Source organism: Xiphophorus hellerii, chromosome 22 (assembly GCF_003331165.1).
Source record: "Xiphophorus hellerii strain 12219 chromosome 22, Xiphophorus_hellerii-4.1, whole genome shotgun sequence".
NCBI classification, from domain to species: domain Eukaryota; kingdom Metazoa; phylum Chordata; class Actinopteri; order Cyprinodontiformes; family Poeciliidae; genus Xiphophorus; species Xiphophorus hellerii.
This window is the reverse complement of record NC_045693.1, coordinates 13021985-13037831: the sequence shown is the minus strand read 5'-3', so window position 1 is coordinate 13037831 and position 15847 is coordinate 13021985. Positions and strand designations below refer to the sequence as shown.

Below are 15847 nucleotides of genomic sequence, written 5' to 3'. Positions count from 1 at the left end.
ACATGGGTACAGGCAGCCAGTGACAGAGGTAATTGCAGTTCTTACAAGAGTAAATTTATTACTTCCCCAGTGAGGGTCCCAGGATTCTTCATTATCCCAAAGATTTACCACGTAATCTATGCTGTCACTCTGTCTTTTTGCGTGTAGATGCTATTACTCTCATTAAATGCTTTAAGTCCTGGGTGGCAGCAGCATTACTCATCTCAGCCACTGTGGCTATGCAATGCTGTCCCTGGTGGCTGGCTGTTGCCGAGCACCGGCCAGTAGGACGTAGAGGCCCTTGCTCTCTAACCTGAAGTGACCTGGTTATGCTCGGGATTGGTCAACAAAGCCAGCTGATGTCTGCGGTAGCACTGGGGGGAACAGACCGTGATCCTTAGATAGTAATCAACTGCAATTAAATCTCTTTTTACAAAAAGAGTCCTGAAATCTATAGTCCTGAAATCTATACCAAGATTTCAGGACACACTAAAGGCTAGATGGTAAAATCGCTATGCTGCAGAACTGTTTTTCACTGATCATGTCCTACGCAGAAAATGTAATAACAAAGGAATTATCTTATCTTTCTAATACATAGAAAAGAAAGTTATTAAATTATAGAACAATCCTTGGTCAGTGGGAAATAATTCATACCTTTTATTACTATAATTCATGATTTATAGTTTGCATCATTTTTATCACTATGACCAATTAGTTTTTAAATTACATATGCTTGAGATGACACATAAAGAGTGAAATCAAATTAGGCTTACAAATTATGTCATTTATCATCTATAAGTTATATTATGCCACAACATTTGCACACATTTCTGTATAAAGTCATATTGAGGAACCAGTAAGGTGCGCTCCATAAAGCAATGTGTGGGACTCTCATGCCTAACGTCAGATTTATTCCCAACTAATTCCTATTAGCTGTGAGTGTGACCCTACAAAAGCATCAGTTTTAAAAGTGGGTCAAATTAGTATCACAATTCAGGAGAAAAAGAAAAAGCAAGACAGACAGACAGACACCAGTGAGCACAGATTTAAATCCATATGTAACCACTCCATTTTACTATGTTCATTATATTTAAAGGGAGGCAACAATGGTGTCAAGCGGAGGGCAATTTTTAATGGGTTATGAATATGAGATAGCGGAAATGTGTTATTTATGTTAATAATGTCTAAACTGACATTAATAACATAAATAACAAACATGTTATGTGCTAAAAATATAAATGTGACTGACTGAAAAAAAAAAAAATAAGGAACGCACACTACTGTTTATGAATTAACATAACCTTGCCTTCTATCATTAGATTTCGATTCCCAACTATATATGCACAGCTTTCCACAATTTTGCATCATTGGTAACATGGATATGTAGAATATGTATTAAATTGTCAAAACTCAAAAAGTGTATTTCTAAAGCAATACATTGTGAGCTAGCTAAAAATATTTCTGTTCTGTGACAGCTTCAGGAGACTATAATACTCAGAAAGACACCCAAGTGACTTCTTGGAGTGCCTCGCAGCCTTCTGTTACTGTGTAGCCACGCACTTCAGTCAAGAATCAAAAATTGAATAATCTAGCCTGGGAATTTCTGTCTTCCAAAGACAAAGTCTTGTTAATTTTTTTGTGTTGGGAATATTATGAAATAGTTGGCTGATGCAATGAGCAGAAATTTTGTAAGGGTCTGATCTGCTGATACAGATTTTAGTCAAAAGACAATACAAAAAAGAAATCTAAAAGAAGAGTTCCAGGTTACACACCTCTCTCTGCATCACTGGAAATCTCTGAATCTAAACATACAGTAAAATCCTTCAGGTTGCAGGACAGAGGTATCTGTCCAAACAAAACCCAAGCGCACGTTAAAAATTTAAATGATTGCAGGAGGGATGCTTTAAACTGTAATTACCATCTTACACAAATGAACAGCAAGACTGTTACAGTCAGTATTGCTACATTATTAAAGCAGGCTCAGTATGTACTTCTTGTACTGTAAGTAGACTTACTGCAATGTAGAGATTTTCAAGAGGCTGCAAGTGTTGACAAATCCAGCATGATAGGCAGAATTGTATTCTCGAATTGGTAAAACAGAGCAACTTTGCTGCAATAGCTCTTCTTGTTATTTAGCAGCAGCCTAAATAAACAGAGCACATATTCTCAGGATATGTCCTGTGATGATGTCCTTTCTTGAAGCTTCTTCAACCTGCTGTGTTTCTCTAGTTAGGCCAAATGTTATTCCCTCAGCAACATTATGCACATTGATGAATGCTGCTGGAGCTACAGATATGCTTTATTAAGTGATAGGAAAGCCCCCCCTTTGTTCTTACTTTGTTCTTAACCCTCCAAATTGACCCGTTTTAAAGTTGAATTTTTTTTTTTAAATAGTTGGAAGTATTTTTTTTTGCATGAAACTTTTTCTATTTGTCTTAATAGGTGCATTCTACATATAAATTGAAAATGTATTCATTTTACACATTTGTACCAACCCATGGGTCTACTTTTTACATAGATACTGTTCGGGTCAATTTGACCCAGCAGTCAAGTTGAAGTGCAAAAAAAGATTAAAAAATGTCCAATTCTATATGTTTCCTTGCAGCTATGAACCATATTTCAACACACACGCACGCACGCACGCCCACACACCACACCACACCCCTGCATGCACACACCAACACACACAAGCCCACCCCTTCACTATTCTCTTTACTTCACTAGGAAAATGCGAGAAAGCAGGTGTTCATAAAACTTTTGACGGGAACATTTTCTGTTCCTGTGGGCAAACTCCACCCACTCTGAGTGACACTCAGCAGAAGTGGGGGAAAACATATATACTCTCTGCATAACTCATTTATCTTGATTTTAATCAGCGGGTCAATTTGACCCTGAACAGTATGTGTGTCTCAAGTTCAATTATAAAGATTCCCCATTGAAAAAAAAAAATAATAAAGTGTAATATAAAAAAAATGACCAAAGATCACTTTCAAGGAAATTATTGTTTTTTTGTCTAGGTTTTTTTCAGTGGACATAAAAAATGTTAATTAAAATTTTCATGTCCAAATAAGTAAATGAGTAGGTTGTCGTCATTGATCCTTTATTTGTGAGAAATAAAAAAACATCATTGCACAAATATTGATTTAAATGGTTAGTATTGGAGTTAATAATCAGATACAAAAATGTTTTAGAGGAATTTTTTGGTTTCTGACACTATTGAATGATTAAACACTCCACGGGTCAAATTGACCCACGAACATTATTGCTGTACTCCAGAGACGAACATAACAGGAGGGTTAAATAGCTGTAGCTGTGGCTTGTTAATTTTTTTGTTTTGTTTTTGTTTTTTGTTGTTATTTGCTACAAACTCAAAGGAAGGTGATTTAACAATCTAACTGTCCTGAAAACATCTTCCTCCATAATTAAAAATATTTTGAGACACATTTTACTGCATTTTCTCCACTTTCTTTATGAACATTTTGTTTTACGGTAAGTGTAAACCTTAATAATTACACTGCAAGATTGATTTAACTTCTCCTCCCCAAACTTTACATTCTGAATAGAACTCCTTGAAGCCAATGACCTCCCATAAAGATAAATATGTTCACAAATATCAGGGACTTACTTACTACTGTGCCTCTTTAGAAAATCCTGAAACAGATTTTAAAGCCAGAAAATGACTTGCGCAAAGCACAAAAAATTTGATGTGTGTAGGGGTGTGCGCAAGTGTGTGTATGAATGCATGTCTGGAGTTTTCCTTCCATCTTGAGGGCCTGTTATTAAGAATGTTGCCAACATAAGCTGTTTCTTACCATCATAGCAGAAACCGTGAAAACAGGGACTGGAGCTGCACTCATCCACATTGATTTCACAGCGGGGGCCAGAGAAGCCCTGACGACAGTGACAGCGGAAGCCCAAAGGAAAACGGTCCTGATCCAACTCTTCCACACACACTGCACCGTTCTCGCAGGGATTACTGGCCTCACAGGGCAAGAATTCACACTTATAACCTGAAGTTAGGAAAGGAAACACACAGATAGAGGGACCATGCAGAACAAAAGAATCTCTATAGACATACAATTCAGCTGTAAAAAAATTGGGTGTTGCCTACCAAACCTATGTTTAGGGTTTGACTAAATATCTATTTAGGACACTGTATTATGATCAATGAAGCTTACTTGGGCAACTAGAAACAAATTAAGTCAGAAAACGCAAACAGCAGGAAGACAGAGCTTCTCTTTTACTTAATTGAAAAATAAACTGGCGTAATCAGCTTCTTGAAAACTATTTCTGAAATCCTGTAACATAATCTAATAGGTTTAAAGACTATCAGAGTCCATACAACCATGTAACTAAATGGCTTAATATTTTTAAAAAGAGTTTTTAAAGCACCTAAAACATAAGAAATATTGTTTTGCTTTTTCTACAGCAATGACAAATAAAGGTGTTTAAAACTCAGGAAAATACAGACTTAAGTCAAATATGTCGCACCATGGCAAAACCAGGAACAAGTCACCAGAACAGAACAGAATAGAGAAAATTGTGATTTTCACAAAAAAAAATGTATGTGAAGTGTATTCAAGACTTCCAGTGTAATACGATGCATACAGTAGGCCTTGTTGTCCATAACATGCGAAAGTCAGTTCCTCTGCGACCTCCACATGACCTGTTGTGGAAACCTGCACAATGCCACCAGCTCTTGCGCTGCTAACGATGGGCTGAGTGTGCTATGTTGGTGACCAGGTGGGTGAGCAGTGGTGTGCGCTGTGCTGACTCACCCCTTCTAGTGGCTGTAACACCTAAAACAAAATAATAATTTATGTTGCACTTTTCTCTGGGTGAAAGATGACATAGTCTAGCATGTTGTATTCCTGAGTCACAGTTGACTCAATGACACCTTATTGGATAATGGGGCAAAAGATGAAAACTTCTAAAAATATATTTTTAACTATATAACATACACAAAAGTTTGCTTTTCGTAGGATATGTAACTTTTGCCATCAGGCAAATGGACAAACATTGAGGCCTGTTTTCTCACCAATCTTGTTTGCAGAGTGCAAACATTCAAATGATCAAATCTTCTACAGTTTTTTTGTTTTGTTTTGTTTTTATATGTGTTTGAAGTAATTTGAAATCTCAGAACCCACACATCTCGAATCTGGAAATAACCCAGAAAGCTCCCAGGGAGACTTGTTGCTGGTTTTGTAAAAATGTATTAATCTGCTTAGAATTGCAGATTGAAGAGCTAGACTTTCATCTGGACTCTAAAATTTATCTTACTCACATTGCCAGTTTGAAGTGTCTTTGTGTAAATTATTAGTGTTTTTTTCAGCAATCACTTCCTGTGTCATGCTTCAGCAAGGTTCAGATTTGTGAAGTGCTGTCTTGATTATTATCTTTTCAAGAGGACCTCACAGCCAATAAGCTAATTAGGACTGTGAGAGTGGTACTACGGTTTTAACAAGGGTTCATTCAAAATGTGTAAAGATAGAGTCTGACTGAACGTCTTTCGTATGTTTTAATGATTTGCAATGAGCTGCTCTTAGAAACTGAAGTACAAAAATTTTAACTAGGTTATTTGAAGTTAATGGCAGACTCTTTTTTCAAGCTGCTTAGAAATGAATTAAAATACTGCTGCACTTCAATAAATTAAAATATAAAAATGAATTAATTTCTGTAATTTAACTCAAAAAGTGAAACTAATATTAATCCATCAATTTGTGGTGTATAACCACGTATCTGTGGTTGGTGACCATCCCCAGCTGCCAGTGGGCAAGAGGCAGGGTAGTGCATACCCTGCAGGGGGCAGGGAATGCACTACAAACTGTCAATGCATTCTACGTAAGGAGTGAAATATCTCCAGCATTCATTTTTATGATTATAGCTAATAAAACCTCAAATTATTTTTCTCAGAAAACTTTAATGTTACATTTCAGGAATGTTTTATCCAGAAGTACTATTTTATGGTCTACACCCGTAGAGTCCATAATCAGTCCTTGAGGGTCGGCATCCAGTATGTTTTAGTTCTAATCCACATACATGGAGACGACTGATGACTCATCAGTTGTTAGCAAAGAGCCATTGACACAAAGTAACAAAAGCATATTTGTAGAGAAGCTCACAGTTAAATTTCTGTATCTATTTAAGTAAATGGGAAGTTGAGAAGACGAAAAAAGTGTGGAGAAATAAGATGCACAAGCAGAAGGCTAACTGCAGCTTGTGAAGCAAAGTACATTCAAGAGTTTGGGGGCAGATGCTCAAGAGCCACTGAAGGCAGACATATTCAGGACAGGGGGCTGTCGATGCTGCGTTCCTTTTGTTAAACCTTATACATAGAGGACATGGATCACAACTGTCACATTGCTGGAGTTAAGCCAATCTTGAACCAGAAACTATTTCAGGCCCATCTTACAAAGGAGAAAATAGATTGGACTTTTGCACAGTGTTCCAAAGTCCTCTTTTCAGATTAAAAGAAACTTTGCATTTGATGGAAATCAAGGACCCAGGGTCAGGAACAGAATTGGAGGGGCACTGGCTTGGGTTTCAATTGAACCGTCCACAGTTAGTGGTGATTTGGGGAGCTATGCCATATGTTGGTGTTGGTTCACTGTGTTTTCTGAAGACCAAAATCAATGTAGCCATCTACCAGGGAATTTTAGAGAACTTTATACTTCCTTTTGCTGAAAAGCTTTATGGATATGCCGATTTCATTTCCCAGCAGGGCTTTGCACCTGCAGACACTGTCAAATGGATTGGTATCTGGGGTTTTAGCAGTGATTTCACTGTGCTGGACTGGCCAAACTCATTGAACCTAAAATTCAAAGAGGATCTATGGAGTGCTGTTAAGAGGAAGATGAAACATTAGATCCAACAAAGCAGGGCAACTGAAGTACACCATTATACTAATCTAGATTTGTTTTTAAACCTCAGCAGTCACAAGATAATTGCTATCATGCCACAGTCAATATTGCACTGACCATAACCATAAATTTCACTTTCTAACTGAAATACTAAAAATAGTTATACATTTTTTAATGATTTTCCTGATATGCACCTGTACTGATCATAATAAATAATGGAATGTAAATCAAAGATTTCTCAATTCACCTCAAACTCTTTAGCTTTTATATGCACTAATAATATTGCAAAGTGCCACTCCTTCTATCTAACAAAGTGATGAAGTCGACACTTGGGTGGCCCAAACTTGACCGGGGCTTACATCAGTCTAATCACTCCAGTATTCTTTCTTTAACCTGAGATACCAAATGAAGATGTACTCATTTTAATGTGTCATATGAAGTGAGTTCAGGTGGGTGAAAATAATAGTATGTGAAGTTAATTAACTTTGCTTTTTGTCCCCCTTCTCTCAGTGCTCATTACCTTTAAATGGAGCCACACACTGGCAGAAGTAATTACCGGGCAGGTCAATGCACGTTGCTCCATTCTTGCAAGGAGATGAAGCACACTCATCAATGTCAAGCTCACATTCTGTACCTTTGACAGAAAATAACACAAACTGATAAATATGTTGTAGTGAAGGGTGTCTTACACAAAGAATGCAGGTAATTAATTTAATGTTTGTGCCACAAACACTTCATGATCTGTGTCATAAGGGATCATTACTGTCCAACAGGTTTCTTAGCATTAATGTCTCAGAACAAGCTTTTATCTTATTGAAAAATGCAAATATCTTGGGTAACCAACATGAACTTGACAAAATTATATGTTTAAGAGAAAGGGCTCTTTGCAAATATTACTCACCAAACAAAACAAAACAATGATATCTGGGAGTGCAAAACAGAACTAAAGAATGTGAAATATTTCAAGCAGTGATGCGACATGGTGAAAAACAGGCAGAGTGTTCAGTGTACTTAGTATGGAATTTCACACATTACCTGTAATATGTTTGGAAAAATAGAAACGAGCAAATTAGTAAGCATAGATTTGCCTGTGCAAGTGGTTTTGGTAATTTACCCAATAATTCATTCTCTGTGAGAATTATTTGGGGTTGTCAGGAAACTGTAGAAAAGCAATTACTGTGTTTGACTTTGAAGAGTGCAATTGATGTATCTCCCAATTAATCTCAACTTGTCTTTGTAAAAAAAAAAAAAAAAAACTTGATTTTTTTGTTTATTGCTTTTCTCTCCACCTTGCTTTCAATTTTTGTTAGCAGTTATTTGCTTAAGAACATTTAACTGTAATACACATCGGACAATGGTCCTGGAAAAGTGAGTTTGGTTGCAACGATTGTCGAATTTAATTTGTATCGATGTGTAAAATAAGTGCCCTGGAAAAATGTTAGGAAACCTTTAATAATTTTAATTGATAATTTGCCATTTTAAAAGTCTTATTAGATTAAGAAGAATGAAATACACCTAAAGCAAAACATTTTATGTTGGAGCTTATTGTTCAACTTAAAGTTTCTCCTGGAAATCAGAAATGTTTCTATAATCTGATGCACATGGCTAGCAAGACTATTAGAGCAGGTGGTAGAAAGTCAGAAAATTCTAGAAGTCTAAATGAGACAAAAGATTAAGAATTCCCCTTAGCAAAATGTACAAACCTGTAAAGCCAAACTTGCAAACACATTCATAGCCTTGAAGAAGGTCGACACATGTAGCATTGTGAAGGCAAGGAGAGGAAATGCATTCATCTATATTGACTTCACAGAAGTTACCTGTGATAAAAACAACATGAAATAAAACAAAAGATGAATAAAATAAAACCATGACAAGTGTTCATGTGACGGTTTGGTTTACAGTAACAATAAATGTGATAAAACAAAGAGGTAAAAAAAATAGGTACACCAGCTCTATAGACCCATTATAGGCTGTGCATTGCTCCACTTTTTTTGGGCAAAGACAACAAAGCAGCTGATCAGCAAACACACTAAGGCACAAGATGTTTCCTTTTCCTTTTTGTACTATCACTGTCTCACACATTTACAGCCTGTGTGAGCGCAAGAGGAGGCTGTTACAAAGTGTGAAATGCCAACATGATAATGGGTCTTTGAATTACGCCAACAATTCATGTAATTACAGAGTACTGCTTGTGCTGCTCTTGTAACAGTACAAAGGACAGAACTTGCTTTAAGACCTCACTACCTTCCCTGAAGATGAGCCATGAAGGTTTGCATGTAGTTCATGTTGACATATTGATTTTCTTTTTTTGGTCAAAGTGTATTGTCAGTAAGAAAGAAAACAGTGACTTTCACAAACACTTTGGAAAAAAAAAACGTAGGATTTTTAAGTTCATGAAAACCAAGAACAATCTCTAGCTGTGTTTAGATTTTTCTTAAGCAAACATGTTAAATAAAGTAAAAATCTGAAATGTATTCAGTTTTTATATTTTGTCACATGATTTGAATCCAACAAATTAATAACAGAATTAAATTTCTGTTAGTTAAATTAACAGAAATTAAGTAAATTCTGTTAGTAAAAAGGGGAAAAAAACAAAACAATTCTAACAAACCTGGCCCTGGGTAAAAAAGTAACAACTGATTAAAGCTAATAATTGGTTGAGCTATCCTTGGTGGCAACAGTTGCAACACTTTCAAGTAACTTTATTTTAGCTTAGTCTCATTACACTAATTTGAACCATACATGGCCTCTATGCATTCCAATTTGATTCAAGTCCAGACTTTGATCAAGCCGTTTCAAAACATTATGTTTATGGGCAGCTAATGCTACGTTCAGACCGAACGTGTTCTGTGCGTCAAAAATGTGTAAAACGCCTCAAGTTAGATGCTTGTGCACTTTGAAGTCAGACAGTGATATCGAGCATCAAAAAAGCTCCAGACGCATGTTGGGAGGAGCGTCTTGGCTTTTGCGTTCTTTTCCTCTCTGGGTCTCTTTGAACAATGGCGGATAAAATCGAGAAATTGGCTTGGCTTTATTTACTGAAAGCGGGAGGATGCACTTTGTTGACCAGAATTGATGCCTACATCTTCTGCCAGGACACCAACTACAGGCCACTACGTCACATAGCATAATCTCTCTTATTAGTTGACGTCTGCATCTAGCGGCAAAAGTTAAGATTTTCCAACTCCAGTGTCAGCAGCACTTGTTGCGAGTGTTATAATGCTCAAAATGCAAAGACATAACACTAGGCTCACCACAAGACTTCTTGACTCTTCCTATAGACGCGCATCCACATATACATTGCATGTAAACCAGGCACCCCTGGTGCTCAAATTGTGTTTTGTCTGAACACAGCATAAGAGGTGGACTTGTTTTGCTTCAGATCATGGTCTGAATAACTAAAAGCGCAGTTTAGCTTAAGGTCACAAACCAAAGGCCACAGGGTTTGCCTGAACAGCCCTAAAGGACACATTACAGCATCTCAATTGGATTTTTGTTAACTCAAATGAACTTGAGCTTAGGGTCATGAACAGCCAAACATTCTCCTTTAGGATGTTCTGGTGTTGAGCAGAAGTCATGGTCCTTCAATAATGGCAAGTTGTTCAGGTCCTGAGGCAGCCTATCACACTACCACCAACAAGACAGCCCAATTGATGAATCTGAAATGCTGTGTTAGTTTTACACCAGGCTTGATGGAATGCAAATTTTTCCATTTGGCCATGGACTCATTTGTCCAATGAGTCGATGGAATATATTACAAAACATCCTGGGATTGTGTGTGTGGGGGCATGGGCGTGTGTGTGTATGTCTTTCTGATGTGAATAGCATTACAGAATTAAACCTGAAGTTTGTAACTTTTATTAATATGGTTTTTACATATTTACTAAAACTGTCACAGTTTGCTATGAGACAGATAATCTTTGAACAAATCAATGTCCTCCACCTCCTCCCTGAGCTACTATTCCAGTCTGAAGAAATGCACCGCTCCTGACCAAAAACAACCAATCAGAGCCTGGAGTAAGGTCTGAACGTTTCACTCAACCTCATGTTCTCCCTGTTAAGTGTGCTAACGGTGGAAAAACAACTTTCTGCTATTGCTGGGTTTCAGACAAAGTAGCACTGATGTCACCCAATGCAGATGAAGTGCAGGAAGTAAATGCAGCCCATTTATTTCTGTTGATCCAGAATCAAAATGTCTAAAGTCTGTAACAGTTCAGTGTGTACCCTGAATGTGTTTTTTCAGAGAACACATTTGATGTCCTCTTTCTCAGTCAGTTGGTTGCTTTATCGGCAGAAAGCCAACTAGAGAGTACAACTTTTTAATGTAATAAAAAACTCAGGAGCAATCAATCAAAATTGCACTGATAAACTGATTGATGCACCCGTTGTTGAAAACGCATAAAATGTTGAAGATCAATAGCATGCATAGTGTAGTCATAATCATCCTTTACACGCAATGTTGCAAAACAAAGTCAGAGTTAAGATAGTAAAATATCAAAGGATATTTGAGTGGCATCCTGATTTAATGTTGTAATTGGACTTTAAATGCATTTTAATTCTCACTGCTCAGTTGTGAACAGGAATGTCCGTCAGCTAATCAGTGTTAGCTGATCAGTTGTATTTACAATACAACTGATCATTCTGTTAATTACTCATTTAAGCAGGTATACATTTTTATAGCAATCTAATTGATAATTGTATACCTACATACTTGAATATTAAAGTTAGTTTTTATTCTCTGAGCTACATCTTTTTTAAACACCTACAGTTTCTTTTAAAAGCTACTAAAAACAGCTTTTGTAGTGGCTGTCATAAGACTAAGGAGACAGCTGTGACACTAGTTAAATAAACAACATAGAGATCTGTGAGTGAATAACAGGTGAGAGTGATCAGTAGACAACTTGTCAAAGGATCCTTGGAGACGTGGCAGAGGAGGAAAGTGTGAACTGAACTCACAACCATCAAATCCATCAGATTTGATAGAAGCGATTTAAAAAACAATTTTTGACTGTTATGACTACATAATTTATAAATAACTGAAAAATGCTTTAAAAGTGTATCTTAAATTAACAAGGAAGATAAAGAATCTAAGAAATTATCACCCACCTGTTATTCCAGCAGGACAGTCGCAACTAAATGAGTTGAGCTCATCAATGCACAACCCCCCATTTTCACATGGGTGACTCAGACATTCATTCACTTCGATCTCACAGTTATTTCCTAAACATGTTTGAGAGCAGAATACGTTGATTGCTTCTTAAAACAGAAAAATCCACATCATTTCATAAGGAATGACTTCAAGATAGCTCTCACTTACCAATAAATCCAGGTGCGCAGAAGCAATTATAGCCATTCAGAGAGTCTTTACAAATGCTGAGGAGTCCACATGGATCCAGTTCACAATCATCAATGTTTATCTCACAAAACTGGCCTGTTAAACCTGTAGACAACAGGCTGTTGGCTCATTCTTGATAAAACATTGGAATACTGTTATGCGACTGATGCGACCACTGCTACAAATATATGATTGATTGATGACTCTATATCAAATGTGTGTCAAATACATTAAATGGTATATTTTCCATAAAATCTAACGTTTCTGAAAAGATCAAGGAAGATGCATACGCTTAGTTAAACTTACCCTCTTCTTCTGTATAGTCAAGCAAGTGAAGTAATCATTTAGGTACATTATTCTGAGCAAAACGCTCATGTACATGTGCACATGTAGATATACAAATATAACATAATATGACATAATGATGTCATTGAAATATCACAGCTTATCCAGTGTTGTACATTATGTGTCGTTGATCTTGCCTATGATGTAACACGGGCCATCATAATAATTTATGTCATCGACAATAATGCTTTTTTTATTTTCATGTTTTTACTTTTTGTATGTTCTTTTATTATTACCACTACTAGGTAAACAAATATATTTGCATTGATAAATTATATTATAATAATATAAACCTAAAATGTAAGGATTTGCCTGTACTTTCCCTAACAGTAGACTCTTACTTTGATAAAAATCCAACACATTCCAACACACAGACATCCTGCGCATTATCAGTGCTTTGAAGTCAACTCGCATCCTGATGAGCTAAGACCTGACTTACACAATGCATAAAGGCTATTGCAAGTTGTTGCTTAAGGCCAAAGAGATTAAACTCCTACAGAGAAGAAAGCTGAACAAGTGAAAGCATCAGCTGGAAGTGTGCCTGCTATGTACATGATTCAGTCGAGGGAATGCCTCTGTACGAAACAAGCTTCAGCTGAAGGGTGAACCCACCTGGTAAACAATCGCATTTGAAACCTCTTGACAGATCCACACATACTGAACCGTGTTGACAAAGGCCGTCAACACAGTGGTTTATAGGTGTCTCGCAGTGTGTTCCCGTGTTGCCATGATGGCACACACATCTATAAGTACTTTTCAGGTCTTCACAGAGAATGGTCCCTTCAGGGTCACATGAATTTGACACACACTGATTCACCGACGACGAGCAGTCTCTGCCACTGTAGCCTGAAAGAGGTAGGATCAAAGTAGAGAGTGATGTGCCATAAGCGATTTCCTTATGCCTACCTACACATGGTAGGATTCACATATTTTGATTTCACATGATGCTCCAGTTGCCTGTGAATTTTATTGTTGCTGATTTTTACTATTTAAGCAGACTGAGAAGAAATTCGTAAAAAGGACAAAGAACACACTGGTAGTGGCTTCAAATAAGCTGTGATTATGTTCAGAGGTTAATGTGTTTGTCATTGATTTCACAGCAATAAACAGCATTAATATGTTTTCATTACAGACAGAACTCACAAAGGAGGCCGCATTAAGCATGAAAAGGTCCAGGCAAACACAATAGCCTAACATGGTGTAATCTATATTCACCACACCACTATATCATAAATAAGACTAAAGACTTAGCCCATGTATTAAATCTAATAGGAATTTAGATAAATTCACATAACTCAAATTATATTTAAAAAAAAAAATCCTTACCTAAAGGGCAAATGCACTGTACTTCCTCAGTGTAAGAAAATAAACAAGTTCCTCCATTTCTGCAGAGGTGTGGGTCAGTTGTGCATGCAGACAAAGGTATGGAGCAATTCTTACCTGAAAGATTTGATATGGATAACAAGTATCCATGGATAACAAGATAATACAAGTAAATGGCAGTAGCTCTGAAAAAGTTTTTCACATCTCTTTTTAAATGGCTTTGCAATTCACAACAAATGTTGTCTCAAAGCTCTTTGCAAAAATTCACTTCAATTCAATACGACATACCTTCCAATTTATCCTTGTTATCAAACAGCACAGTAAACTCAGTTAATCATTCAAAAATAGTTTAAAAAGTTTCTATATAAGCAAACCTGCAGATTCCATTGAGCTATTGGCTTGTAGTACTCGCTTTCTGATCCAATAGACCATAATAATTTATTTGAAGAGTTCTTTTTGCTTTTATTTGGTCACACTTCATGTTTTAGATCTTAAAACAAATTTAAGTGTCAGACAAAAATGACTGGGATTAATATATTATTCTGCTTTCAAGTTATGATTTCGTTTAAGGAAATAGGAATTATCTTTTGTCAAAATTAATCACAATTTTGTCATTTGGTTTATTTACGTTTTTTGGCTCTAGTGGCCTTGACTTGAGAGTGAGCAGACAGAAAAGAAGTGGGTAATGAAAAAGGGGCAAGACATGCGGCAAAGACCATCAGGTCGGGACTCGAACCTGCGACGGCCACATCGAGGACTAAGGCCTCCATACGTGAGTTGTGCTCTACCCCTGCACCACCACAACACGCTGGTTTATTTACTTTTAAATATTCGTGTATTGTTTTTTCCATAATAACTAATTCTGACACCATACCTTTACTCCTATTTTTGTTACATCTCATGCAAAATACATCTTTTAAACAAATAAGATGTTCAAAACAGTGAAAGAGTATGGATCATTCAGGCTATGATCTAGCCAACCCTAGTCAGGTCATAGCAAAACACCAAACCCAAGGCAAAAAACAAAAACGTTGATGATTCATTTTTGAGATACAATTTGAACTTATGTCAAGTTGGATGATGATTTAAATGGCCAGTGCAACCAGGTTTTCGCAACTTTGTCCTATATGTTGTTCTCTCTGATATATTTGTTTGTTTTTAAGTGGAATTGTACAAGATTACAAGACATGTGTTCAATTAATGATGTGCACAGTTTCAAAATGATTTATGATGGACATATTTTTTTCCATCACAAGCAGGGATTTAAACTACTGTAGTGTGTTTCATGTGTGGTATGGGATCCTGTAAGGGTTATGTTGCTATTGAGCGTAGCTGATATGTGTCTGTGTAAAGAACATCATACGGTACATATAACACATGAGACAAATGATAACAAAACTTACATTACTGTGCGCTGTATACAGCATACCTTTGAACATAGTAAAATACTTGGAGTACATGTTATGGTATTAGTTTCACTTCATTTTACATCAAAACTTTGATCTTTGGTTTTTACAGGAGATGAAAAAGTTATAACACAATTCTCAGTCAGGTGCACTCATTTGGGAAATAGTGAGTGAGCTCTTGGATGTGACAAAGGGACAGGTTGATGGTTATCAGCACTCAGGAGCTATCAATCTCTGCTCTGTGTTTTAAGGACTGCCAGGAGAAATGATAAAGATAACTCACCACCAAACCCTGAAGGACAGATACACTCATAGTCTGCAACCAAGTCAATACATGTGGAATTATTGGCGCAGTACCCGTGGACACATTCATCATGGTTGATTTCACAGTTGAAACCCCCAAAGCCTGAGAAAAAGAAAAATAGCATCAGAATTGGTGCGTGAATGTCAATAAACACCAGACTTGAAAAGATACTAATTGGTATCAGAAGTGATGAAATCTGACATGACTTGTCAATGTAAGCTCATCATACGTTTGCAAATATATACTGATGAGTGGAAAGGAAAAAAAGAAATGCAATTTCTCCCCACTTTCTGCC

General features: G+C 36.7%; 1 protein-coding gene across 2 annotated transcripts in view; it reads right to left on the bottom strand.

Annotated features, from left to right (window-relative positions):
• The window catches only part of eys (eyes shut homolog), a 171944-nt gene that overhangs the window by 114422 nt on the left and 41675 nt on the right, over positions 1 to 15847 (bottom strand). For both annotated transcript variants that reach the window (XM_032553124.1, XM_032553125.1), the window contains 8 exons: positions 15532 to 15654; positions 13846 to 13959; positions 13132 to 13365; positions 12157 to 12279; positions 11946 to 12059; positions 8543 to 8656; positions 7360 to 7473; positions 3792 to 3989 (listed from right to left, as the gene is read on the bottom strand). In XM_032553124.1, the coding sequence (XP_032409015.1) occupies positions 3792 to 3989; positions 7360 to 7473; positions 8543 to 8656; positions 11946 to 12059; positions 12157 to 12279; positions 13132 to 13365; positions 13846 to 13959; positions 15532 to 15654 (1134 nt within the window). The remainder of the gene's footprint in view (positions 1 to 3791; positions 3990 to 7359; positions 7474 to 8542; positions 8657 to 11945; positions 12060 to 12156; positions 12280 to 13131; positions 13366 to 13845; positions 13960 to 15531; positions 15655 to 15847) is intronic.